This window comes from Peromyscus leucopus, chromosome 12, assembly GCF_004664715.2.
Source record: "Peromyscus leucopus breed LL Stock chromosome 12, UCI_PerLeu_2.1, whole genome shotgun sequence".
Taxonomy (NCBI): domain Eukaryota; kingdom Metazoa; phylum Chordata; class Mammalia; order Rodentia; family Cricetidae; genus Peromyscus; species Peromyscus leucopus.
Genome location: NC_051073.1, coordinates 46,443,722 through 46,470,387, shown reverse-complemented (window position 1 = coordinate 46,470,387; position 26,666 = coordinate 46,443,722). Strand labels below are relative to the sequence as shown.

General features: G+C 38.3%; 1 protein-coding gene across 9 annotated transcripts in view; it reads right to left on the bottom strand.

Moving 5' to 3' along the window:
• The window catches only part of Bbx (BBX high mobility group box domain containing), a 246,912-nt gene that overhangs the window by 109,589 nt on the left and 110,657 nt on the right, over nt 1–26,666 (bottom strand). For 6 of the 9 annotated variants that reach the window (XM_028867474.2, XM_028867477.2, XM_037209718.1 and 3 more), the window contains one exon: nt 19,821–19,957. The exons of 2 other annotated variants lie outside the window; for them this stretch is intronic. In XM_028867474.2, the coding sequence (XP_028723307.1) occupies nt 19,821–19,925 (105 nt within the window). In that variant the 5' untranslated portion in view covers nt 19,926–19,957. Of the gene's footprint in view, nt 1–19,820; nt 19,958–26,666 lie in introns of those variants that run through there. One more of the 9 variants, XM_028867480.2, reaches the window with a different exon arrangement.

Sequence of the window (26,666 nt, the reverse complement as noted above, 5' to 3'; positions counted from 1 at the left end):
AGTAAATGGTACCCTAAGAGCTACACCCAAGTTGTACTCACTGGCCTCCAAATACTAGGCACACACAAGTATATGCACATGCATCCCCACATACATTACACCCCATCAAAATATAGTTCTGTTGGAACATGATCCCAAAAGCAAGTTTTAGTTCCGACATTCATCCACAAAGCCAGCACGCAGCATCCTGACAGCCTGACTAATAGCATGGCAGCACACGCTACCTCAGTTGTGAGCACATAGTGTGGGTCAAGAGCGTGTGAAGTTCAAGTTTAAGGAATGATAAGGTCATGTGTATGCCACATCATTATGGTAAACTGTGATCATAAATCCATATAGTACCGTAAGTTCTCCTCTAAAAAACCAACTGTTTTCTTTTACCTGAAAAAGAAAACACTGCCTTCCATTCTTATTAAATGACAACGATTTTGCAGCTATATAGAACATATGACAAAGTAGCTTATAAAATACAAAAGTTCACAAAACACACAAAACAACCTAAATCCCACTACGTTTGAAATACTAAAACAAAACAAACAAAAAAAAATCTAAGAAAATATACCAAAATTTGGTGGCAAAAAAAAATTAGTAAATTTTTTTCCCTACAAAATCCATTGTGGTCACACTTATATAATCATGATTTCAATTTAAGATAAACCAAACAACAAATGTACGTTTATGCTTAAAGAAAATATGAAGAGGCTAAAAACACCAGGAGCTCCCAAGACCCATGGATGGGGAAGTCAGTGCACTGTAGGTGATGCCTAGCCTCCTTTGTGCTCTCAAGTATAATTCTCATCTGACTTATAAGCAAAAGAGAAACTAGCAAGTTAGTTTAAAAACAATTCATTTCAATGTAATTTAGCACGACAGAATATCAGGTTTCTGAGGTGCAAAATCAATATGTTGCCTTGGAAAGTCATTTTCTGGTCGCAATCCTTTGTGACCATGAGACATCTTTTCACACTTGTTCAAAACTAACTGCTTCACTACTTAATTACTGCAACGATGGCAAACAGGCCTTTTTGTCTGTAATTCAATTACTGCAGAAGGCTTATAGCTTGAGTATTAAGAAGTGAAGCATTTCCTTGACTATATACAGAAATAAAAAAGACTCAACATATCACAGTCTGGGAGTGACTTTTAAAACTTTACTGTCTATGTTTATGCCAGGGTTGTCCTAGATTATTAGCCAATGTTCTGGGCGGCAGTGGGAGGGTACAAATGCCGTTCTGCCTCATTTCCATAACTTCTGTGATTTCCATACCTTGTCTTGAGACTCAATGCAGTGAGTCCCTCACCCCATAGTATCACATTCACACAGCTCCTGATAGTATCTTATCACCTAGGACAGCACGTTTTTGTTTGCAGGTTTGTCTTCCACACTCAGTGGAAGCATGACTACTATAAAGACTGCATTCATTGAGTGATGAATACTTGAACTGTCCTCAAAATAACTAAGCTTGGGAACAAATGTCAGAGACAGTTGAAGAAAACACTGAATCATGTGTAACCTTTAGAATGTGCAAAGAGAGAGAAAAAAATGTTCCTTCCTTAAGAAAGTTTTGTACCTCCAATCTTTCTTTCTCTCAGTTGTTTCTAAATGTCTCATGGATGTACTAATGTGACTTGAAAAGGAGGAATGCAGTTAGTTTACATGTAGTACATTTATGGACCTCCTTGTCCTTCCTAAGGATTACCTCTGCATTTCAGTACACTGCACAGCTATGAAGAAGAGTACACGCTGCCATTTTACAGCATGCTTGCCATGCTAGCATCAGCAGCAGTTGCTGAGCATGTGGTTCATTGCTGCCAAGGACACAGCCTCCTCCAGGGGTCTGGATTCACTTTTATGATCTGCAGGTCAAAAATCTGGGGCATTTACATCTGTTCTCTCCCACCGATTTGACTGTGACACAGGGAAGTAAAACTGACCCTTAGATTAGCTACTGAGTAAAATTACACACAAGACCATTAAATTATTAAAATACTAAATATGGAAATTTCCAGAATTTCACCAGGACTCCAACACATCTACCTTATTGTTCATGTACACGGAATGCATCCTTAGTGTCCAAGTCACTTAACTGAGTGATATACACTACGATAAACCAGTATCTCTCAGTGGAGACACTTTTGCCATTCTGGGTGGGACAGGTTTTTATTGCTAAGGTCTTTTTACTCACTGCTCCATTCCATATCCTGCAGGTCGATTCTCCAATCTCAGGATGAAGCAACCCCCACTCACCCCATCACTGTGACAAGGTCTCACTTCCTGGAGGGTGGTGGGACCTAGTTGGGAATCACTGCACCACCTACTATATAAAAATTACAATTCTGAAAATAATTTAGCACTAGGTTTAAAAGCAATTTTAGGAGGGCTTTTCCCTTAGTGACAGCACTACAATTTTCTTTCCCCAGTTATTTCAAGAATACACGGAGTTCATTCACTATATCCTTATGGTGCCCATGACTGGTTTAGTATTTTTTACACAGTATGATTGCTTATAATCCTCATGTCATAAAAATGTCTCAGTTAATATTTCTATTTGTGTTTATTTATGAGCTATCAAAATAGGTTTGCTCATCATAAGGCAGCTATACTGTATTATCAGTATTATTATGACCACTATCATTAAGATTTACACTACTGAGACACTACTGACACGTTAGTCAGAACTACAGGAAGTGATGAAACCTTTTCCCTCTGCCAGGTCATGGTAGCAGCACACAAAGATGAACACTCCAGGATCTGACTGGGAAAGAATAGTTTCACAAGTTTGGGGTGACTAATGAACAGAACAATGCAAAGCTGATGAGTCATTTTTAAAATATGAAATGCCACTCTAGAATTTGCAAAAGAGCAATGAAATTCCAATCTATGATTATTTAGGATTGTAAATCTCCATCCAGATTACAATAATTTTACAATGACTTAGCATGAAAGATGCATGTCAGTGCTCCTTCCTTCCTTCCTTCCTTCCTTCCTTCCTTCCTTCCTTCCTTCCTTCCTTCCTTCCTCCTCCTCCCTCCTCCCTCCCTCCCTCCCTCCCTCCCTCCTCCCTCCTTCCTTCCTTCCTTCCTTCCTTCCATGTGCAGCAAGCCTGAAGGCACTGTCAGGAACTACAGAGGCCTCACGCAGACAAGCACAGATAATCTCCTCAAACTATAACATTAGCAGTGGCTTCTGACTGGACACTGGCCTCCTCTGTTCCTCCATACAGCAATGTAATGACACTGTCAGGTACGCAAAGCCCTAACGCCTTCACGATTTGGCTCTCTCACCAGTCAACTGTTCATTTTACATGGAAACCACTCTTCCTTTTACATGACTATACCACCTGTGCTCCTTGGCCTCTTTTAGAAATACTGGACCCCTAAAACTCTATTCAGATTTGGGGACATTTTGTCTTGGAAAGAGGTATCATCAAAGACAGTGTATTTATCTATCTCAGCTCCAATTAAAATAGGGAGCTCAGATACGTTGATAAAGCCTACTTTTATGTTACTGTACCACTTTTCACCTCTATTCTGTATACGTTTTCCAGACTATTCTAAGAATCAAAAAGCTTTATGTGGTCAAACAAAGAAGGTTTGGCTCTTCATTTTTCTGTCATTCAAAACCAGGGCTCCTTTATCAGTATCTCACCATCTTCTAGCCACAGCTATTCATATTGGTTCAGCAGGAAGCAGCTGAAATCTTAAATTTTATTTCTGTATACTGGTTCCTCCTAGGCTTCCCTTATTTCTGGAACTCAGATCAAAGTTTCTTAGTATAGTTATTAATTGCTAACAGGATTTCTACTTTATTTTTTTTCTGATTGTTAAAAGACAATGCTAAAGCAAGTGATCAGGTAACACAAAAGACCTGCCATTCCTAAGATTTCCCTGTTGCTGGCCATATACTGTGCCCTTTCTGAAGAGGCTGGATTTTATTCATCAGGAAATGCCTGCTGCTATTACTACGCCTGGTACATATTAGGTATTTAATGAATGTCCATTAAATAAATGTTTCAGGAATAGGGGAACCATGTAATTCCTACACTCAGGGCACTATGACCCAGACAAAGATGAGAAAACATGGTGTCAAAGCCCCCTCAATGCTAAGTGATGGTGGCATGTGCCTTAATCCCAGCACTGGGAGGCAGAGGCAGGCAGAACTCCGAGTTTGAGGCAAGTCTTGCCAACAGAATGAGTTCCAGGCCAGCAAGGGCTACAGAGAAAAACCCTGTCTCAAAAAATAAATAAATAAAATAAAAAACAAAACAAATAAAAGACCCCTCCAAATCTGAGACTAAATCTTGATCAGATTACTACTTTGTCATATAATTGCATACCGAAAATTTTCCATTGTTTGTGCCACCTTACAAAGGAAGACTTGAGCTGTGTCATGCATAACTGGAATCTAGATTATCTATTTTAGAAACTTTGCAACTTAGAACCTTACATTCAGTAAGAAATATGATAGCACCATTTTGAAAGCAGCATATAAATCTTTAGAATACATGTATTTCTGGGCTAGAGAGCTGACTCAGAGGTTAAGAGTACTGGCTGCTCTTCCAAAGGTTCTGGGTTCAATTCCCACTACTATGGAGGCCCATAAAGGTTCCTAGTGAGATCTGAGCTTGCTTTACCCAGCAGGGCTGCATCAGAGGACGGCTTGACCACGTGCATGGTTACTAGGTGATTGGCAGAGTTTGCACTTGGCTAGGGGGAGGTCTTTGCTCCACCCCTTGGCATTCCTATAAAAAGCCCTTTAGTACACACAGTAGGGGCCAGTGGAAAAGGATCCATCCTGTGTTTCTGTCTGTTTCTCTCCCCTCTATCCTTCTATCTAAATATTTCTCACTTCTCCCTCCTCAAGAGTACGCTGGAGAAACCGTGGGAGCTAGACTCCCACACACCACCCACATGGCAGTTCACAACTGTCTGTAATTCCCCAGTTCCAGGGAATCTGGAATTATATCCTCACACAGACATACATGCAGGCAACACCCCATAGAACATAAAATAAATAAATATTTTTTTAAAAAAAAAGCAAGAAAAGGTATATATATATATATATATATAATATATATATATATATATATTTCAAGGCTCAGGAAGAGGAAGAGGAGATGGAAAGATTCTAAGAGTCAGAGTGGTAGATGACTCCAAGGAAACAGTGCCTTCCCAACACAACAGGACAACATACATATGAACTCACAGAGACCATGACAGCAAGCACAAGCCCTGCACAGGCTGATAATCAGGCTAAATCCCAGCACTGAGAAAGGAAAAGAGACACAAAGCCCTATCCCTAATGGAGAAGCAGTTGGCAATTAATACCCACTGGAAAAGGAAAATCAGTTTTCTTTAATGGAGTGTCATGGGTATATATACCACACTCTCCAGGAGGGCAGGCCTGCCTTCAATTGCCCAGCGTTAGAGAGCGTGGCCCAGCTACACAAAAATTGAGAACTGCTCCTATGTGTATGTGTGCACGTTTTATTTCATGTTTTGTTTTGGTATTGTTGTCTTGCTGTTTACTTGTGCCTTTGACAGAGAAAGAACATGAAGTTGGGTGAGTAAGGAGGTAGGAGGACCCAGGAGGATTTGGAAGAAGGAAAAGAATATGATCAAAATATATTGTATGAAAAAAAGTTTTTAATAAAACACAAAAAGAAATCAGAAACTAAAGATAAAGACCATGCACATTCTTAAATATGTCTTTGAAAGAAACCCCAGATTACTTGCTCAACTCCAGTTGTCTATAACCAGGTATTTCATGTGATCTGACCTGAAACTTAACAGCACAGACTCTTGTGTTTCTCTTATCCATAATCTGTATGCACAGTTCCTGGGTTCCTTGCTCACTGTGCTACTTTGGAAGAATAATCTAATCTTTCTGTGCCCTGACATCCTATAGACAGAAATAGGAAACAGTAGTTGCTATAGAGAAATCGTCACACCTAGTCATATTCCTGCTTAGAACTGTGGCTTCCACAGAGTAAGTGCATATGAAGATCTATTATAATCATTACAATTAATCAAGAGAACATAAACATTCAAATCAACTTGAGTAAGCTACAATTAGCAACTACTAGCTATTGGCCTCATTTACATCAGTACTCCTAAGAACTACTACAGCTGGATGTGCCAGCCTTAGCTCAGCTGCTTGTCTGCTGCTGCTTGAGGCGGGTTCTTTAGTCTTTCCCAGACTGGCCTAGAACTCACCATATAGCCCAAGCTGGCACCAAATTCATGACAATATCGCCTTAGCCTCACCTCTGCTGCTTTTAATGTTTTGGTGTTATCAGTGAGTACTACAAAAAGAGAAATACTTCTGTCTAGGAAAATCTGTAGGGAAAAAAAAAAAGACAGAGAAACGGCTAAACAGAAATAGTGGGAACCTAACTAAAATCCTCTTGGGGAAGGTGGCTCTGCTTGCAATGCCAGCACTCAGGAGGCTGAGGAAGGAGGACTACCAGAACAGGCCAGCCCAAGCTGCAAATAAGACTCCATCTCAAAAGCAAACAGCACAAAAAACCACCAGCAACAACTTACAGTATCAGAGAATTGTATAAAAATATACTTGTTAAGAGACATTTAAATAAACAGTGGGAAAAGTGACAGACCATATGTGACAGTAATTATGACTCTATTTTTTAAAAATACATAATAAATATTTGCCTTAAAGGCTCGGGAGAATAATAAATACTCTACTTATAACATTCTCTTTACATAGTAGGATTATGAGTGGAATTTTTTGTCCTTTTAGATAATTTTACTACTTTCTAGTTTTCCTTGGCTTACAATTCAAAAATAAAACAAGACAAAAATGTATCTGGGTGTACTATAAGCTTCTATATTGCATAAACTCTTTAAAATTGCAACAGGCTAAACAAGGTTTAACCTCTAACCTGTAGGTACTATTACTATTACTATTTTAATTGACAATTTGCAAAATGAATAGGAAATATTCCAGAAGACCAGGCCAGAGGCACTTAGAACCTTAAGAATTTGAAGCTGAAGCATATTTGCACTCTCCTATAATCCCATCATTGAACAGAGGCTGAGGCGAAAGGATCCAGAGTTTGGGAGTAGCCTCGGCTACACAGTTGAAGGGGAAAGAATAAAGAACTTTAGAACCACAAAGAAAATATAAGCGATATCTGCTAAAAAGCACAATGTTCAACACCTGAAAGAAACCAAGACTGTCTAAGTGATGGTCATTGTAACCAGTTTTCTCTTTCTATGATTTCATAAATATTACAAATGTTCAAATGATTCAGAAAGCAGGCTCCCTTATATACCATAGGTTACTAAACTTGCTGTGGTAACATTTACATTGTCAGAGGATTTTTAGAGTTTACACAAATCTTAGTTTTCATTAACGACCAAGATTCTGAGAAAACAATTACACCCTCTAGTCAGGAATGCCACAGGCTAAGTCTAGGATATAATAATAAGGTGCCATCTAGTGGATATTTTGTAAAGTTTCTCTGTTCATGTATACTAAATTCCAATGACATAATCCTGTAAAAAGTTCCTCTACATGAGGAAGTGGCCATCCCTTACAGTCCTTCCTCACCAATTACTGATCTTAGCTAGACTAAAACATAACAAAACACACACACACACACACACACACACACACACACACACACACACACCATTGGCAATATTAATATTAAATCTGAAGTTGAGCCTACCACCATCACAAAGAACATGAACGGGCCAATGAGAATTTAAAATGCCCAGAAGACAAATCAAGGCCCACATATAGTTTGAAAGGAGAGCCAATTTAACAAACATGTTCTTATTTACTAGTGCTAATGATATGAGATTATTATATCAAGAAGTATAATTACATTAGGAAGGTAATCATGGTTACTCTATGCCATAGGAGAACATAGGAGGACATGAACTAACCAGCCCACATCTGATAGTTGGAAATCAGCAGTGGTGCCATGTCTCTGGCAGCACAGCTGTAGAGGCCTTCTTGTACCAGCAGGCATGGCAGCAACACAAGTCATAACCAGTTAACACACATGGCAAAATGGAAGGCTGAGAGAGCAGACCAAATAGTCATTTCAATTATTATTCCATAATCAAATAAATGTTTACATTTAGATTTAATAAGGTAAAAGCAGTATCTACTTGAATTATCACAGCTATAGACCATAGGTAAGCTCTGTTTATTTCAGAAGAGGTTTGGAGCACATGCTGGTTGGTTTTTTGTCTACTTGACACAAACTACACTTATCTGGGAAGAGGAAATCTCAAGTGAGGCACTGCATCCATCAGACTAGAATGTAAGAAAGTCTCTGGGCATTTTCTTAAGTAACAATTACTGTGCGAAGGCCCGGCTCACTGTGGGTGGTACTACCCCTGGACAACTGGTCCTGAGTTGTACACGAAGCCAGGCTGAGCAAGCCATGAGGAACAAGCCAGTATGCAGTGTTCCTCCACAGTCTCTGCTTCAGTTCCCACCTTCAGCTTCTACCCTGACTTGTCTCCATGATGGACTGTGATTGAGACATGTAAGCCAAATAAACCCTTTCCTTCCCAAGTTGCTTTTGGTCATGGTGTTTCATCGCAGCAACAGAAAGCTAACTAGGATGAGAGGACGTGGTAGTTTTGTTATATTTTTAAAAGATGGTGCATATGTATTAAGCTTCTCTTTTAGATGTTTTTTATATTTTCACATTGTAATGCAAAAATTAATTATCTATTTGAAAGACACTCTACTCTGAAAAGTTTGTATGCAGCCTGTCACAATTCATTTCTGTAGAAACTTTTGCATTTGTTACTACTGATCCTAGTACTACACTTTGCAGAATAATTTCAGCTTAAGGAGTTACTCTTTTAAAGGTGAAACCATTCATTTTATAGGAGATGGAACTACAAATACAAACCCTGGGTACCATCTAATTTACAAAGGGAGAACACAAGACCCACAGACGTCAAATGTAAGCTCAAGCATACTGAGCTAATTATCAGCAGAGTCAAGCTTGGGGTCTCTTGATCACATAATTAGAGCTCTTTCCACTGACCCACACTTTGCGGGGCTGTCCCCACTTTTTCCCCAATGGTACTCTTGAGCAGGGAGAAATGCGGAAGATATAGATAGAAATACAGAGGAGAAGAGACAGATAGAAACACAGGATAGCTCGGGAGGGCCTGGGTCAAAACCCACCAGTCCCTTCTGTCTCTTCTAAAGGGCTTTTAAAGGAATGCCAAGGGGTGGAACAAAAGACACCCCCCCCCAGCACAGCCAAGTACAGACCATCCCAACTACCTGGTGACCATTCACGTGGTCAAACCATCCCCTAATGCAGCCCTGCTGTGTAAAGCAAGCTCAGATCTCACTAGAAAACCTTTATAGGCTCCCACACACATTCACTCTTTTTATTCCTTTTCAAGTAGAAATGAGATGTTTTCATTAAAATCTCCTGAAGAAAAGAAAAACCTTAATGTTCTACACTTTGGTTCTACAAGGACCATAAGGGAACTGCTACATAGGAGTTATTGTGTCATCCTCCATCATCAAAGCAGTGGGAAGGGGATGAGGCAGCTTTCCAGAACAAACCCATCAGTTATAAAAGTGAGAATCTGTGTTGTTGGATAAATGGGCATAGGGAGCCATTCTGTTTTCCATCAACATGGTCCTTAAATTAGCTGTAACTGTGAGAGCAGCAGAGCCTATAAAGTGACATCTTTTCTCTCCCATCATCTCTCAGAGTAGGTAGGTAGACAAACCACACATTCTTTCTTCTTGTACTGGTTCCTGTTGCACTGTCTTCCTACAAGCCTTTGGGGTAGCTGACATTTGTGTTTAACTTTCACATTATGGCTAAAATCCTGATGGTTGTTATTTTACAATTTATGCCTTGGTATTCGCAGAACCAGATTCTGACACAGTAAACATATACACATTAAGTAGAAATCTGTAAATTCTATTCTATACAAATACTAACTCTAGGCAGACGAATGCCTTGGCTATCTTACTTACCTCTAACTCAGGTTCACCTATCTGGTCCTGGAGGAAGTTGTCCCTCCAAATCTAAGTAATCCTACAGTTGGAATCTGGAAAATACTCTACACCAGATTTCAGTTCAGTAAGATTTATTAGGCATAGCCCAAACATAATTCTCCTGCAACAGCTTTAAAAGAGGTCTGGGGAATATAGTGATAAGACAAATCTCAAAGGACTCCTTTGTAGGTTACATATGAATTGCTTTTGAGACTGTCTGTAGACATCTTCCTTTGGCTCCACCTCTATACAAACTGCTCTGGGAGCCTAAGAAAAGCAGCTTTGAAATGTGCGAGTACACAGATTTTGTACTGCTGCCACAGGCCTGCAGCCACTGCCAAAGGGAAGGGTGACTCAAAGCAACTCTACACACCGCACTTCTCCATGTCTTCCTCGTTCTTGGCAGCGATACACTGGATCAGTCATCCTGCTGAACATCCAGAGTCCAAAGTCATTACTAGAGCAAAGGTTTCCTGTCCAAGAACTTTCAATTGATATAAAAGTTTAACATTTCAGTGCAAATGGTTTTTTTTTTTTATTTAATTATGATATACTTGGAATCTGTGACAAATTAAAAGGCCAGTGATACAGTGAGTTACACATTGCCGGACTAACAGTAGGACACCCCGATTCATCTTTCCCGGTCAAAGGTGGTACTGGCACTTATTCAAAGACTAAAGTCACACCAACATGTGAAGTTTCTAGCACCAGTTATGCGGCCAGAGAGCAGTCACATATGTACACGTGATGCCTCTTTCCAGGCTCTTTACCATTTATTTCTAATTTAAAGGTATTAAAGATAAGGTACCAATAAACTCTACTTTTCTTGTGGAAAACAGAAATAGCATTAGTGATTTGGGTCCAATTACATCCGATGTAAGTATAACTATTTTTTTTTCCCTAAAGAAGGATTAACTTTACATTTTGTGATTATATCACTGTGGTCATCTCTGAAATCATACACATACAAGCAACACTAATAGACTTAGCAGGTTGTATTTATATATCTATGCAAAAATAGCAATTAAAGAAAAAGAGGCCATGAATCTCAGGGAATCTGGGGCAGGAGGTACAAGGAAGGGATAGGAAGGAGGGATGGGAAGAGAGGAAATGATTTAATTATATTTTAATTTTAAAAATAAAATGTATTTTTAATTTTAAAACTGTGAGGCTCCTTGTCTCTATTAACACCATCTAATAGACTCACAAAGACTGTTTCCACTTATTTGGAACTGTACTATGGCTTGATTCTGACCCCTAAACTGCATGTGTTAGAAACTTATTCCCAATTCAAGTGTAGGACTAAGAACTTTTAAAATAAAATTCTCCTGTCCTCACTGACTAGACTGATGCCATTACTAAAGGAGTGGATTCATTGCCTTCAGAGAGGATTAAAGCAATTGCTTTTGACAATCTTTTGTTCCTCGCTGGTGCACCGGTCTTTTCACTCCCCCGCCTTCCACCACGGGGTAAAGAAAAGAGAAGGACCTTGTCACACACTAGCATCTTCACTTGATTTTCCCAGGCTTCAGAACCTAGAGAAAAATTACTTTCTTTATAAACTGCCCAGACTGTGGCATTCTGTTATAGCAATATAAAACAAATTAAAAGTCCTATTCTTCACTCAAAACAATCATAGAATAAACTTTACAGAATATCTAACTTAAGTTCCTCACTGAAATAAATTCAGGTTAAAAAAAAAATTTAAAAATCCGCTCAAGCTGCAGAACAAGTTCAAGATTAAGAGAGCTGGGCTGAGTACAAAATCATCCTCCATGAAATTCCTTTTTATTCATCACTGAGAAAACCATAAAGCTACATTTTTAAGGCAACTTAAGTTTAGTATTGTTTTAAAAAGTAAATCACTGATATTTTTCACAAAGTACAAAACCCTATTTCATTAAAATAACATTGTTAAAATGACAAAGTCTCTTTGGACATAAAAAATAAATGTATATTAGGGCTTGGATACAAGTTATTTGTCCCTTCCCCAAAGTCTGGTGTGTTAAAGACTTGGTCCCAGTTGGTAGTTATGGTCTTTGCAAGGTGATAGGATTCTGAGGGCTATGACCTAGTCAACAGATTAAACTCTTGATGGATTCATAAAATGCTGTAACGGGGGAATCAGATCTAGCTGAAGGAAGTAGGCTAATGGGCGTGTCCTAAAGAGACACCTTGTCCCACCCCTCTGGCCTCTGCTGCCCAGGTGGCTTGTGGCAAGCAACTCTGCTGCCTCCAGCCTCTTCCACCACGAGGCTTGACTGTGCCTCAGGTCCAAGGCAATGAGACCAAGCATATATCCAACTAAACCTTTGAAACCATGGGCCAAAAATAAATCTTTCTTCCTTGTAAGTATTTTCTTCTCAGGTATTTGTCACAGAGTATGACCACCACATGTACTGGGCACCCACTGCTATGACAGATATTTGATAAAAATGAAAAATACTATGTGAGAACTTTTTTGGATAAAATTTATCATAGGAACCTAATATTCTCCAAGACAGGTTAAATTAATGTGGTACACTGTACTCTGGTGGACTGTAACACAATAAATAGCAAATATATTTTTAATTCTCCTTCATTTCAGCTCCTTTCTCATAGGATTCAACTACTTCAGCCACTGAATAACATTACACTTAGATGTCATCTTGAAGAACTGCCCATACAGAACAACACAATTTCAAAAGCATGCACTCTGAATGAAGTTTCTAAAGGGCTACCAAATGCCTCTCACTTAGGGTCTTTCCCTGGATCAGCATGTTTATGTTTGAAGACTGGTATCATATTATCCTAGATCCTTTCAATTCAAAGTACACATCGAGGATTTTTCTATGAAAAGATCAAATCCTACCAATATTTACTTTGCAGACTGTAATTTAAACATAAGAACACTCTTTCCTCTATAATCTGTGCTGAACCATATGTGAATGTGTAAGACAATCACTTTATTTTATACTCAGGAAGCTCAGGTGAAGAGGTCCTTAAAGTCCCACACAAGTGAAGCCAAGGCATCTGAGCTAACACTCAGTTCCACAGCGTAGTAGCCCGTAAGAACACTCCTCTGTGAATGACCAAACGAAAAGCAGCACTTCTAATGTTCCAGGTTTTAATAAGGCCTCAGTACAAGTCAGGAGCTGGTGTTTAGAGTTTCCCCAAACACATTAATCTTTCTTTAGCTATCAGAGATTAAGAATCACAAGTAAAGCCTTTGAAAATATAAAATTTCAAGGAAAAAAATAGAAAAATTGAATCTTTAAATTAACTTGCATTTCTAGATATATTATTTATTACTTCAGCACACCATTCCATTGTGAACATCTAGTTACTCTGGGGATTTAATATTCTTTCCCTATCTAAATATTTACAACACTGGTTTCTCAAAGAGACCATCAGTTTGCAGCTCTATATGGATCTAATAAAATGTGTGAATAGTTTTATACTGCTGCACTCAATTTTACAGTTCCTGAAAGTCTTCTGGGACATCATTCTCACTGTGCTTCTGGCTTTGTCCATTTCATTCTTTGATTTTCTTTGGTGAAAGAAAAGTACTCATTGCTTTTCACTAATAACATAAACAGATTTCCCCCCTTCATCGTAAGTTATAATACTGATGTCTGTTTTCACAAGTCAATCTTGAGATGAAGATTTGACTTCTCCTTTGGGGATCAAAACTTCAGATTAAACACTGGTCTCTGTTTCTTGCCTCTCTTATTAACAGTCTCACAGTGAGCTCAAATCTCTGCAAAGCTCAACATCAGCATGCACTACATGGGACCAAGACTTGCAGTTATAGGCACAAACACTTATTAGAGCTGCCACAACTGAATGTGAATGCTTATTTTGATTTCTTGACACTACCCCCAAATCAAATAACTTTTGTTGGGTAACTGTAGGATGCCCAGCTGAGTCAATGAACATATTTCAGACAGCTGCATCTTGTTTATGAACCTAACGCCTCTTTTGTTGAAGGAAATGCAGGTTGTACAAAAAGAAATAAAAATAAGAGGCAAAAAAAATCTGTTCAACAAAATGTCATCCATTTAACATATTTAAGAATTAAATAGCAATCTGAAACCTATAGATATTCTTCAACCATACTCTCAGAGAAATTGCTTTTAGGAAGAAGTAACCAAAAAAAAATTTTTAACAACAGTTTAAAAAGAAGGAAGAATAGAACTCTCTATCTCTATCTCCTAAAAAACCTACCAGAATGCCTTGTACAGGAAAAGGAGAAGCAAAAAAAAAAAAAAAAAAAAAAAAAAAGTGGACATACTGCCAGTGTCGGTAATGGATACATCACTGGGTATCAGAAACTAAACTTTACTTCTCCGACCCCCTATAGTATATTTTAAAGTGCAAACTAGTTAAACCAAGATTATCATCCCATTCAAAAGCAAGTTTCATTTTATTCTTATTAATTCTGTCAAAAACATACAGGCGAGGGAGATGACTTGCAGACAAGCATGAGGTCCCCAGTTCCAATCCCCAGCCACCACATAAGAATTGGAGCAAAGTTTCACATACCTATAACCTCAACATCTGATTGAGGGAGACAGGCAGCTCCTAGGAGCTTGCTGGCCATGCCCAACGGGGGCCCCCATATCTAAAGGTTGTCTGACTCAGATTTCCAGAGCACTGGTTTCCCTGGGTCAAATGTGGTTCTTAGCAGCTAGTAGGTTACTAAGTGATTTTTAAACAAACAAACAAACAAAAAACAAAAAACACCTCGTTTACTGAGCAGCACATGATTCACGAGGCAACACCGCCACCTATCTAATTATAACAAACCTACCTAAAGGTGCTGTGTAAGGGTTAAACAACAGCAAATAACCATAAATGGATTTTTCAAAAGCAGCCAAAATTCCTCTAAGCTCAAAGCAGACTTTAACCTACGGGCAATGATGCCACCATTCAAAGGAGACACAGTGCTTGGCAGACACAGAGAAAGGAAGTTAAGTGTCAGCTGGCTGAGTATGAAAGAAACATACACAATCAGAGAGTTAGGAGGAAGCGGGTTGGCAGACATGCAGAAGAAACCTCTTTTTAAAATGTGCTGGTGTCCGGGCGGGCATCCTAGAGGACACTGATTCCCCAGAACAATGATCAATCTTAAGGTGCCATCTTCTCTGTTCTCCAGGATTTATTTCTTACTCAATAAGACCTAGGCAGCCTTTTAGAAATGTGGATTTTACAAGTACCAGAATAAATTGTAACATATTGGAAAATTAACTTCAGGAAAACAAACTCACCACTCACTTCTCTTCATGGCTTTTTTAACCATAAGTGAAATCTTTGACAAAATAAATATTGTTCCAGCAACAGCTAAATTTTTTGAGGCTGTTGGAAACTACCAAATGCTTTTTAATAATACAGATAAATCTACTTTGGGCATAATTATTTGAATAATTACATTCAGACCAACAATAAGCTTTTATATTCATTTCCATGTTTGCTGTATAACGGCCTCAAAAACAGAGTAAAATAAAATACACAACTGGAATTTTACTCTTAACTTAGCACTTCTATCTTCCTTCAGAAAGAAAAATTTCTATCAAAAGTTTATATATATATTAATCCCTCCACTGTATTCATGGACACTTAACTGTTAGTAATACTAGTTTATTTTTAATATTTGTTGCAGTTGAAATCAGAGACTATGTCTCTCAGAAGACATTAAATTAAAATAAAAATACTAAATTACAGCTGTAGGTTTGGCAGAACACTTTGAAGCCTAACTAAATTAATAAAATGCTAAGTGAATTAATAGTATAAGAGAAACTTATACTGATAATTTGAAATATTAATGTGCATACTTAACAGGTCAAGCATTTTACATTAACCAAAGAGACAATAAAAGAGTGGTTAGCAAAAGGCATTGTCCTATCAGTAAAATTTTCAATTCTTGTAATTTCTCCCATTTTTCTTTTACAAGCACAACAGCATGCTTTTCTCCTTGCATTTCTAAGCAACAAAAATGAATCTGTTCTTCCAATAGGATGGCTCACCACATCTTTAGGCAACTGAACACTCGAGTTTGGTTAAGTAAGCGGTTGGTAAAGGAGGATGCTCACCACCTGGCTTCCTGTCTCCAGAACTCTACAGAAGTCTAGCAGATGGCAGGTGTGCTCAGTGCATGCAGGCTGCAGGTAGGAGACTAACAACTAACCCTTCAATGAGAAGTAATCTGGTATTAAAAAAAACAACAACAAAAAAAAAAAACTAATGACTTTTTTCAATTCCAAACTTAGATATAGGTGAATTTTATTAAAAATAAATCCTTCATTAAATGTTTCATCCCTTTTTATTTGTACATTAAACAAAATGTACAAACTCCCCTTGCCTAACTAATTCTTCTCTTTAATGTAAACACTGTTAGACTTACATGGAGATTTCAAAAAGCAGATTGAGTAACGTTAATGAGATCAGATTATTTTCTGTCCCTGAAGGTCAAAAGGGAACCATCTGATCTGGGCTAAAGGTCAAATACTGAGCCCTCCATTGAGACCTGGGAGAGATGCTTACAATATACAGAAAGCTAAGGCATGCCCTATCCTTTGCAGCCTGATCTGTGGCATCATGTATTTTTTTTTTTTTTTTGGACAGTCTCTGCTAGCTTTGCTTCTGAGTCACTGTACCGCTCTCAACTCAAGATCCGCTGCTCTCCTCCCTCTATTAAACTGCCCCACCGCCATGTATTTTTGGTGCTTAGTTCAGATGAGCTTACTAACAAAGCTTGTTTGAAAACTCTATCACGTAAGAATTGGAAGAACCAAGCTTCAACAGGCATGAGAAGACTGAGGGAAGGTACCAAAGAACGCAATCTGGCCTTTCTGTACCATCCGATAGGAGTCCTTAGGGAAAGAACCAGTGCAGAAAGCCAGGAACAGCTTGCTTCCGGCAACAGATACACAGACGCATCACCTCCAGGAAAGGCTAATACAATTCAAAAATGGTAAATAGAGTGTGAGAAAAGACCTAGGATTATTGGTACAGCAAGTAAAAAAAGGTAGGATGAATCACTCTGGTCACAACCACAGGGAAGGGGGTAAGAAGCAGAGGCAAGAGGGCAAAACTCAAGCTTTAGCTCTGATGAATGAAGTAGGAAAGTCAAAGGCATTTATTATGCTTGCTTTAAAAAGGGGGGAAATGTATTCTTTCTCTAGAACGAACCAGTCCTAAGCAAGGAGAGAAAGGGAAGTTCAACAAATGTCCTGTGTGTTATGGTCATGAGACACAACGAAGCTGGTTGCTGTTCTGTAAATATGGACCTAAAGCCCCGTTAGATCTATATATTCAGGCTGCCAATACGGTGCCCAGACGAACAGCAACTATATTTCATCTTAATTAGAAGACATATATTTTTCAAGAGTGAAGTTCAAGATTATAATATTTGCTTGTGTTTTAACATGGCCACTTAGTATCAGAACCATTTTTAATACTCATTTACCCCCAAGACATTTAGTGAAATGACTGTTGCTGAGCAGAGGACTGATATATGAGTGCATAGTACATTTACAGCTTTCTTTTCTGTATTCAATAACCAACTATTAACTATATAAGTGCCAAACAACCCTAGTAGATAATCCTGGTATCCCTCCCCAGGAGCCTCAGAATGCAGATGTCATTAGTAGTGCCCGATAAAGGCAAAACACTGATATTGTCAGTTAAAATGATAGACCACTGAGTACTACTCATATCACAAATCAAGAACAACTTTGGATTTTAAAGTTGGAATGAACTGTATAAAAATGTAATAGATACCAGAAGAATTTCTAAGAAAATGAAAGTGGCTGACAGACATAAAGACTGGAGACATGGAGACTGGCAAGTACACCTGAAGTCCTATGCTCAAGGGTTTAGAACTTCCTTGAGGCAAGCAACACCCAAGCTTAAATCACTGCAAAGGGCAAGAAATCCTCTGTGTGTCACTATTTCTATACACACACACACACACACACACACACACACACACACACACACACACACATTTCTCTGCACACACTGTCTTGAGAAGTCAACAGCTGACATTTCTCATTCATCATGAGCTCTATATTATCACTATATTGTAGAAAAGCCACTGCTGAGCAAATATCCATAGCTCTTTGAGGTTGTCTACACTCAACTTGCCTAGAGAGGATCTGTGACTACTGCTAAAAAGAGACACAAGCCTCTTCTCCAACAGAACTAACTTAATGAGGATCATCAAGCTTATTGTTAACATAGTGTTGCAGAAAAATCAATATTTTTTTTTAAAATTATGCCCCTCAAACAGAAATATCCTCAGAGGTCACAAAGATATGGCAATAATCTGAAGAGAAATCTAACAATTCAGAGAACTTGAAGACAAAGAGGGGGAGCAATGGCATTGCTGATGCAAATCAAAGTCATGTAACTTGTAACAAAGTCTATGAAAACAAACCCATCATTTTGTAGGTTTTGAAACTGGGCATACCTTTGACCTAGCAGTTCTGCATAGACACAAAGAAACAGTATAGACCTAAGCAGGAAATCTGCTTTTCAGAACTTTTCTTCTACAGTTTTTATTCCCAAATAACACACACATTCATGTACCTATACACATATATGCACACAAACACACTAATACCTACACACACACACACATACACACACACACACACACACACACACACACGAAACGGTGACAGCCTCAGCAGGCATCAAAGAAAGTAAAATGTGGCATTTTCACACAATGAAAGGCTGGCTATAAACAGCTCTGACCATGAATAAATGATCAGAGTAAAAAAAAAAAAAAGAGTAAAAACCATTCAAGAAAAGCATGGAAGTCCTATGTCCAGCATTCACAAGGTAGAATCTGGCAGAGTGCACAGTGAACTATAAAGGCACCATGTTTATTGCCTGAGCCAGGATAGGTGCTCAGTCATTTATGTTCATGCTCATGTTATTCTTCATACTTCAGTTACATGCTAAACATATTCTCTGTCCATATAGCATTTTGTAAGGACTCTGGGGAAACTTCTATTTTTAGAAAGCTGTCAGAAACAACCTAGTATTTTAACAAGCAATTTTAAAGTTATTTTTAAGTATCTGCAAGTACCATGTAATTAAAACCTTATAAAAATCATCTCCTTTAATTCATACAATTATTTGAGGTAAACATTTTCAACTGCGATTTGCATATAAGGACACTGAGATGCTGTATTGTTTAGTAGCTGCCTAGTGTTACACTGCTAGCAGCACTAGAATTTACTATGTATCCAAATCCGAATGGTATGTGTACCAGGTAGTGGGGCTAAATACAACAGAACAACTATGTCCAGAATGAAAAGAAAACACTTCTCCATTTCACCTTTGTATCATGAACATTCTAAGAGTCTGCTGGCTTCATTATGACACTTTCTTACTAGCCATAGTCACAGTTTAGCCTAAATATGAAGTCCCGAAAGTGGCAACAAACACCATGTTGACCCTCCTTCTCTCGCTAAGTGAATTACAAGTTAAGTTTTGCTTGGCCAACATTCATCGAGCTCATTTGACTATCATCCCAATAGAGTCCCTGAGGCAAACGAGCACACTAGCCCAAGCCCTGCACAAATGACTTCCACACTCTCCTTGTTGCTCTTCCATCCCTATTTCAAACTCACACTTTAAACCCATGCGAGAAATTTGGTTCATATCACCTGATTTCTATGAAGGCATTGACTATATGTCCCTTTAGCATACAAACAATACAACGCATTTATGTAATTATTTGTCTTATTTGCACCAGATCCCCCAAGAAGAAAGGACAAGCCTGTGTCGTTTGCACTGTACTCTAACTTACTATATAAATGCTGAGTGACTTACTACAGTGGAACAATTCGCCTCTGGTATTTCTCAATATCCCAGGGAATCCTCCACATCTACAACATGCTGGAGCTGATACCATCTGCTAGAGGCCTGGGGTCTTCCTGAGGGTGCCTGGGACAAGAAAAACAGAGAAAGACCAGAGACAGTCAGGAGAAACACAGAGAAGGAAATACAAAGATAACCAGAGGATAGAAATACAGAGCTGAAAGTTGCCAGAGTTGCAGGGATTAAGCAGCCAAGAAAGTCAGACAATGAAGAAGACTGCCATCAATCATAACTTGGATTTTGGTTTGGAGCCCTCATCTGTGGTAACGTTTATGAAGCAGTGTTGCCCTTGTGATATTAAACTAGTAATACAATTAACTGTTCAAAAGTAACTATTCCAGTTTCCCTGAACAAGTACCTTCCCCATCAACATTTATATTCACTAGGTCCACACACAATCCTCAAAGCAACCTAGCCTCAAACAAGAAAATACCATTTTTCCAATTTTGAATGTAAAAACCAGAGAAGTAATGTGACTTGCCCAAGGACATAAACAAATGAAAAACTACAGCACCAAATCTGATTCCAAAATCCAGTATTTTTCCTGATAGCCTGTGTTGTTCCTATTAGAAAGATATATTAAATAAGCACAAATTTTTATTAAATAAAATTCAAATTCTACCTAGTTTAAGGTATTTTTTTCTATCCTATAGGACAATGAACAAGGTATGTTACTAAGAATATTTTTAAACATACCAGAAAAAAACAAACCAGAATAAAAGTACAACAGAAGGAGAAAATTTAGAACAGAAACAAAATTGAGTGAAGTCATCAGATGAAATATAAAAAAATTTAGACCGGGTAGTGGTGGAGCATGTCTTTAATCTCAGCACTCGGGAAGCAGAGACAGGTGGATCTCCGAGTTTGAGGCCAACCTGGTCTACGTAGTGAGTTCCAGGACAGCTAGGGCTACCCCCAAACCCTACCCTGATAAATAATAAACAAACACATAAACAAATAAATAAGTAAATAAGTAAATGGATAATAAGAAAGATTTCAGAAAGAGCTAGAAGTCATTCATCTGCTTTTACAACTCTGAATGCCAAGGTCTTAACTAATTAACATATTTCATGACATATTTACTAACGTATTTCAGCTGACCAGAAAATGAAAACACACCCCATTTCAGTAAATTCTTAGAGACAAGCAATGCTAAAGACTCGTCTCATAGCTGCACCTACCAATCTACACTGCAGCCCTATTTCAGGATACTCCTTCCTGTGCAAACGATCACACTCTTTGTAACCATCACTATTTCCTCTTGAGCAATACTTACAACTTAAATAACCATACCCTTCGATCAGTCAATGCAACTGCTAGAAAAACTCCTTCAGTACAAGTGGGAAGTATGTCACTGAATTTTACAAGACAGTAAGACTACAAAAAAATAAAAAGAACAAACCTTCTCTTCAAATGTGCATCAATATATTTTTCTATCACATTCAGTAATTTTTAAAACAGAAAATTTCAAATCAGGCAAAAGTACAGTGCTTCTCTGCCCTCTAGTGACTGGCTGGGTTTTACTAACTACATGCTGCTTTTTCAAATTCAGTTGGGGGTAATACTTGGGATTATTTTTCAAACCTCAGGAGAGCAGCCTTTTCATTGTTTGAATACTGAGAAAATAATCTTAATCAACTTTTAATGTATGCTATGTGGAATAAACACAATACAGAAAGAAAGCAGGGTAGGGGGACTTTACTGAAATGGACTACTTAAGTATTGAAACTACCCAGTTTTTAAAATACAATGTTTTCTGATCCTTGTACTTTTAGGCATTTTGTTTGATAAGACCAAAGAATTCTAGTCAGTCCCCATGTTGAAATTTTTATAAACTTCATAAGTATATGAATTCTAAAATAGTTAATCCTCTTATTTTGAAGCCTAGGGTATAAAGATAAGTAGTATTATGTACATCACACATAGGCGAACACTTTTCTATTAATTATAATAAGCAAAAATGTATTTAGTATAAAATCCTGAGTGTAATTTACCTTAATTTCTCTAATGGTATTTTGGGATTTTCCTGGACCTCAGCATTTTCATTGGGAAACTCACTATCACTTTACCAAAATGACAGAAACACTTAGGAAAGATGCCAAAGACAGTCACCAGGCAGTGATTCACGCCTATATACTGAGAAGGGAACTTCTCTGTCACAGTAAAATGATCCTCTTGATTTCTATTACGGTGTCATGAAGAACCAGTGCACTTCTAGAATATCATTTCTGTTCTCACTAAAGCCAGTGTATCAGTTTCTGTGTCTACACGTTTATGTTAAAATGAGCATTACCTGTGCACTGAATGTAAACAGACGATAATATCAACATGTACGGATAATCTACAGGCAGTGTGATGTGGTTATGAGTGCAAGCCCTGCAGCTAAATTGGTAGAGTTTGAATCCCAGCTCTGCTGACCAATCAGCAGTGTAAACTGGAGCAGATAAACTTTCTATGCCTTACTTCCTGCATCTTAAAAAAAAAAAAAAACAAACAAACAAACCCAGGACCAAAAAAGGCATTTCAGAGTCTTATATAATGATGGGATTCTGTTTCCACTGGTGTACTATTTATTCATCACTCATCAATGGATTGCAGATATTTGCTCATGTCAGTAAATGCATATTTTACATCAAAAGAAAATACCTGTATATGAATATTGAACTATAATTAATGATAAATAAAGAGAATTATTTGGGAGGTGATATGATTTACTTTCAAAACTATAAAATTTAAGTTGACTTGATGAGGAATAGAAGGATAGACAAATAATAGATATACATTAAATACCATTACCCTAGGGAAGAATCTAGTACTATTACACTGTTAAGCAGAAATAGCAGTATAGAGCCCCAAGTTCTTATCTTTACACCTATAATTAGTGTGTTGGTGATATTGCAGAAGAGGAGGTCAGAAAGACTGTAAGAGCCAGAAAAAACAGTCACCTGCAATGAAACAGTATTTGCTGGACAGGACAGCACAAATCAAAGACAGCAGCTGGGACTACATGGCATGACTTGAATAAGATGAAGCGGGCCAAATGTTCAGGGCAGACACAACTGGCAAGTGATGACTGCTGGGGAAGGAAGACTCAGTTTCCTCAGGCTCTAAGAGGTTACCCATGCCCCCACTAATGGTTTCAAATCCATACACATATATGCACAATAAATGGGCTCAGTAGATATTTAAAAAAAAAAGAGTACATGAAACAATGGGGTGTAATTGGTGGGGGGAGACAGAGGGAACAGAATGGAAGGCAGATTTGATCAAAATATAACATATGCATGTATGAATATTAAATATTTTTTAAATATGTAAAATAAAACATTAACAACCAAATCTACATGGTAAGAATGAATTTTATAACAAGATGTTTATGAAATATGGACCTACCTTTCATCAAGCTTATATAAAATTAAAAATACATAAAAGTGAGACAACATGGGTACATGCCTATAATCCCAGCGCTTAGGTTGAGGCAGCAGGATTTTTAAGCTTGCGGACAACTTGGCCACACAGTAAGAGCCTATTCCAAATCAAGCAAAACCTTCCTTAGCTTGGCAGGGTGATGCACACTTGCTCTTCCAGCATTTAGGAGGCAGAGAGATTTCAAGTTTAAGGTTCTGCTAGATTACAGAGCAAGTCCCTCTCTTATGAAATGCAACAATAACAAGACCAACAACAACAGTATATGTAACAGTGTAAAGCAACTGAGTTAGTCTGTCATAACAAACACCAGTGTGGTCACTGGAGCAAAAGAAGTGCCAGTGCGTTCTTCCAAGCTGACAGAGAAGAGAACAATGAGGCAGTGTGCTTCCCCTCTGGGGTGAATGTTACCATCAAACATGTAAAACTCAGCTTTCAAACACATCAAAAGACTGCATGGGCACATAGAGAATAGAATCTCTAAAAGTCAAAAAGACTAGAGATGAATCCCAGTTTTGTATATTTACTAGTCAAAAAGCTCAAACAAACCTAAGTGTCCTGAGTTTTTCAGTTCTTTAATATATTAAACAGGAAAAATGAATATTTATATCTAAAAGGTTACTGTAGAAATTACGATGAAAAAAATTATAAGCATAAAAATATATACAGCCAGGTGTGGTAACACACGCCTTTAATTCTAGTACTCAGGAGGCACAGGCAGGCAGATCTCTCTGAGTTCGAGGCCAGCCTGATGACCAGCATTCCAGGTCATCCAGGGATACACAGGGAGCCCTTGTCTCAAGTAGTAGTAATAATAATAATAATAATAACACACACACACACACACACACACACACACACACACACACACACACACACTGTGTAAATGAAAGCTGCAGTTTCCATCCTTACAGTTACTACCCGCAGTGCTACCCACACCGTCTGCAGATGAAAACAGGTGACTTCCATCTGCCGCAGAGCCCAGAAACTGCACATGCCAGTAGAGCGTTTTCAAAAGGATTTTTGTTAAGAGTCAACTTTACGTAAAGTATTACTACACCCGGTGTAAAAGAAAAACTGGCAGTGACAGGAACTCATTATTCACCTCCTTGCAATGCCAATTATAATAATGTAAGTCCTGTGGGTGAAGCGTTTAGGAAGTATGCTTACGGATGACATTTAAAGTAATTTCAGTGCATGTGAGGAAATGGTATTAACACCTGGATAAGCCTTGATTTGAAACAGTCGAAGGCAGCACCCAAGAAAAAGATATTAAAATTATTTATAGAAGACATGTTCTAGTTTCCCTGAGAGTGAATTTCTAAGTACTTGTAGATTATTTTATGAAGACTGCCACTCCACATCATACAACATCTAGTTGATAAAAACTGTTTTCTCCAAACTTACTTATCCATAGATCACTAACCTAGACTTTACTTTAGCATTTAGACTTCTCTCAGTATTCATATTACTCTGCATTACCTCTGCATTTCCTAGCCATACACTCTTTTTCCTGTGGTATATGACTTTGCTTTGCTTTTCTTTATAAACAAATAGGTGTGGCCATTGTTGTTTTTAGATATAGTATCCGCTTTTGACAGTTTTCAAAGCTTCAGCCTTAACTTTCCCTTATGTTATTCCTTACGTTCTTTCTGAATCTCTTCCAAGCCTATCTCAAATTTACATTTATATCCACCAGCCATGATGGTACACATCCATAATCCCAGAACTTGGGAGGCTGATGTAGGACAATCATGAGTTCAAGGCCAGCCTGGGTTACACAGTGAGACTTCATCTCAAAACAACAACAAAATTAAAATTACATCCTAAACATAGCCTCATGGCTCTCTTCTCTCTACTTTCAATCCAATCTACTCAGAACACCTCTCCTTCTGCACCAGCTTCTGCTGCCATTGTCTTTCTCTGCAGAACATCAGCAGCTGTCTGAACCATTACCTCCAAGTAAAAAATGTGTCTTTCATTTTTTTTTCTTTCATTGTCCCTCTACATCCTCAATACAAGTTCTGTCTATAGCCAAGTTCTATAGATTACTGATTTTAAATTCGTTCGGGTAATAGAGAGCTGGAATTCAGATTTGAGAAATAGTGAAGGCTAACTTTACAATAACTAAATACACTCACACATACACAGAGGTAGGGGGGGAGAAGAGAGGGAGGAACTGGGATGGAGAGAGAGAGAGAGAGAGAACTAAACAGTAGCAACCACACAATGTTTCAGAACACCTTCACTGAAGAAGTCCTTGAACCTAAATATCAAGCTTGGGGATGTAGCTCAGTGATACTGTGCTCAACTTACAATATACAAAGCCCTAGGTTTGGTTCTCCAGAACCACAAACAACCCCTCCTCCACCAACTACTCATTAATCTCTAACCCATAGATTGGAAAAATGCTTACTTGATTTGAATATCTCAAGTTATATCCAGCTATAACCATCATAATCTGACAGTGTCATTTACAACTTAACACCCAGTCAAAACTGTTTTAACGACAGTCCTTAAAGGCCCCCCAAACCATTTTTTCCAGTCCTTAATTCTTTTCCTTTCTACTCAATCCCATCAATTTCATTTGCTCAAAACTGCTCAGTGGTTTGTCTACCTTTAGAGGAGAAAAAAGTAAGCTTACCCTGACATTCTTTTAAGACCTCTTGCACCTGGCATTTCACCAAAGTTTCCCGTTTTAATTTCATCCAATATCCTAGCCAACTGACACAAGGCATCTATTTTAACTTTCTAAGCTTCTCTTTATTTCCTTGTGTTAGTCAGACCTTTTATCATGACAAGCGCCTAAGAAAAACAGTTCAAGAGGAAGCATTCACTCTAGGTCTAGGGTCTCTGAGGTAACCTCTAACCACTGCTTTGTGCCTGAAGCAAGGCAGAATATCACAGTGGCAAGAGGGCATAGCCAGAGAGGCTGCTTACCTCAGGGAAGCCAGGAAGCACAGAGGGGAAAAAAGGCTAGGGTTAAGACACAGTCCCTAAGGAGAGGCCCTCAGTGACCTACTTCCTTCACCTAGATCCTATGTCCCAAGGTTTCCAGAACCTTCCAGGGACCATACCTTCTACACATGAGTCTACGTTACCCATTATAAATTCAACTGATAACATGCCTCTGTAACGACGTCACTGATATATCTCTAAGTAGGATTCAGGAGGTCAGGTCTCTTAATACTGACCAGGTGAGTTCAGCTTGGTTAGTCTTGGGTCCTTCTGACACAAGACTCAGCACATGATTTTAAAAATTACCCTAAAGCTCAGAAAGAAAACACACAAAAATGTGATCCATAATGATAAGTTGTTGTTTCTGCCTATGCCTATTAATTTCCAAGAA